At 42.1% G+C, this 2,631-nt stretch overlaps 1 protein-coding gene across 1 annotated transcript; it reads left to right on the plus strand.

The window, feature by feature from the left end:
• Positions 1 to 581: 581 nt before the first annotated feature.
• On the plus strand, positions 582 to 2,040 carry LOC131687299 (mannose-6-phosphate isomerase). The gene is made up of 2 exons (XM_058971378.1): positions 582 to 1,052; positions 1,109 to 2,040. The coding sequence occupies exons 1-2, from the start codon at positions 747 to 749 to the stop codon at positions 2,021 to 2,023; spliced, it is 1,221 nt and encodes a 406-aa protein (XP_058827361.1). The 5' UTR covers positions 582 to 746; the 3' UTR covers positions 2,024 to 2,040.
• Positions 2,041 to 2,631: the final 591 nt, after the last annotated feature.

Consider the following 2,631-nt stretch of genomic DNA (forward strand, 5'->3'; position numbering starts at 1 on the left):
AAATTTATTAAAAATACTTTGAGTAATCTATCCCTAAGGTCAGAGTAGAAAAATATGCCATCGATGCATAAATAAAGTTCTCCGTGTACTTCCAGTTTCCTGGAACAAACCTAAATAGTCATTCCAAAAATGCAAAAAACCACTGGGGCACGCAAATCAACTGTGATGGTATTTGTCACACGCAGGGTTGCCATTATTCCAGATTTATCTGAAAGGGACAGAAGTTTAAAAATTCTTCAGACAAAAATAGTACATTAATATCTCATTCTGGCTTAGCTTTCAATATAAAAAAATGTAGTTCATAAACTAGTCGTTGAATTAAATAATCAACATATAAGTGGGACATGGGGCTTCAGATGAGAGAGGACTGGTTTTATTTCACCCAAATTAGTGAGATATACAAATAGATTATATCTTAAAGTGTAAAATATTTGCTAAATGATTTGGAACATAAACAGTTTTGAGGTTTACAAGTATCAGATTTTGCCAGATATTTTATAACTCCCCTGAAAAAATACTGGTAACACTGCTCACTGAAAAACGAAAGCATCACATCATCAAACGTCAACAAAAACAACCCAGTCAGCGGCGATCGCTCGCTTATGCTTTGTGTACACGGAGTGGGTGGTGTTGGGTGGGTGGTTTTCACTCTTATCGCATCGAGTTCAAACAGAGGTCAAACGAACAACCGAATTCAATAAGCTGCTGCTGTTTTATTGGCAGTTTCAACCAATTTTTCAATTAAAATGGAATTGATTGGCAGTGTTAAAAACTACGACTGGGGTAAGCTGGGTCAGGAATCGTTTGTGGCTAAGCTTGCCGCCGCCAACGATGGCCAATTTGAGCTGGACGTGAATAAACCGTACGCTGAGTTGTGGATGGGGGACCACTGCAGTGGTCCTTCGTTGATAAGCGCTACTGGCGAAGAACTGGGGAGCTTTATTCAACGCGATCCTGTGGGAAATTTGGGACCAGATGCGTGTAAGTTGTCCTATTTGTTCAAAGTGCTAAGCATTCGAAAGGCTTTGAGTATTCAGGTGCATCCTGATAAGGTAAGGATAATACCGTTATTGCTATATTTTTGATTAACCAAAATGTTTCTTTTTAGAGCGAAGCGGTTAAGCTGCATGCCCAATATCCGGATATTTATAAGGACCCCAATCACAAACCGGAACTGGCCATTGCTTTGACGGATTTTCAAGCAATGTGCGGATTTCGTCCCTATGGAGAAATTTACTCACTTCTGAAAGAATGGCCAGAATTGGAAGCTTTGCTGGGAAAGGATAAAATTCAAAAACTTGAAACAGGTGGCGAAGAGGCTCTTCGAGAACTGTACACTTCACTAATGCACAGTAAACCTAAAGAATTGGAAACCTGTATATCTCAGATGCTAGCGAAAATCAACGCAAAGTCTGACCCAACCTCGCTTGATCAGCTATTCCAACAACTGCATAAAGATTTCCCGAACGATGTAGGTCTCCTTTCCATCTATTTCCTGAATGTTCTGAGTCTCAAGCCGGGCCAAGCCATCTATCTGTCGGCGAATGTTCCCCACGCATATCTGACGGGAGATTGCATCGAGTGTATGGCCTGTTCCGATAATGTCGTTCGGGCCGGGTTGACTCCGAAATTTAAAGATGTCGACACACTGCTGCGATTGATCAGCTATGAGGGGGCGGCAGCAGAATCGAAATTTTTTCAACCGGTTCAGTTAGACCCAGCTCGGCAGGCGCACACGAGAACATTTATTCCATCGGTGAAGGATTTTGCCGTGGCTGAGACTAGAGTGCCGCAAGGAGTTGGTGAGTATACAATCAGTAACGGCGCGAATGGATGCATTTTGCTGGTCTGTTCCGGGCGGGCTAAGCTGACACCCGTCGGAATGGATCCGATCGGTTTGGAGTTCGGTAAGATTGTGTTCGTTCCGGCTCGGACGGGTAGCGAGCTGCGGTTGGTGATTGAGGAGAGTGGAAGTGAGTTTATCGTTTATCAAGCGATGACAAACGATTTTATTGAGCAATAAATTGTACAGAACATTTTGATATGTTGTGCCGTTGTATGATTAATTCGATGATTTCCGGAATTTTCCTGGTTTGGGGGCTATCTGTTTCTACGGTTCCAGTTTTGTGTGTAGGTTTGGGTCGCGATTAGTCAAGGAAAGATTTTTGACTCAGCAGATAATAGACAAAATATCACCTATCGGTTATCGATTACTGCTGTTACAAGCCTTTTCGCAGCATCCTTCACATTATAATTTTAAATTTATTTTTGCCATAATTTATGCTAATTGTAACATATTACAACTCTGACAAAAGTCGAATGTAGCTGAAGAAATTCTCTATGCAGTGCTATCATTATCGCACTCTTAAGATTCTGTGACTTAGTCCAGTCTGACTAAACACCGACCAATTAGCATGAATTAGACACTAAATTCAAACAGTCGCGCAAGTGAACGTTTAAAGCAGCCTCCTGCTAGGCAGCCATTTGGTCCTAGCCAACATCTGCCTTTGTTAAAATCAAAGCAACCCCATGCTATTGCACGGGCGCATGGGCCTAGATGCAGCTGGCCCATCATATGTTGACTACTGTCCGTATCTCTATATCTCCATAGCGGATGATAGGAGTGACATC

The sequence above is a fragment of the Topomyia yanbarensis genome, chromosome 1 (assembly GCF_030247195.1).
Source record: "Topomyia yanbarensis strain Yona2022 chromosome 1, ASM3024719v1, whole genome shotgun sequence".
Classification (NCBI taxonomy): Eukaryota; Metazoa; Arthropoda; class Insecta; order Diptera; family Culicidae; genus Topomyia; species Topomyia yanbarensis.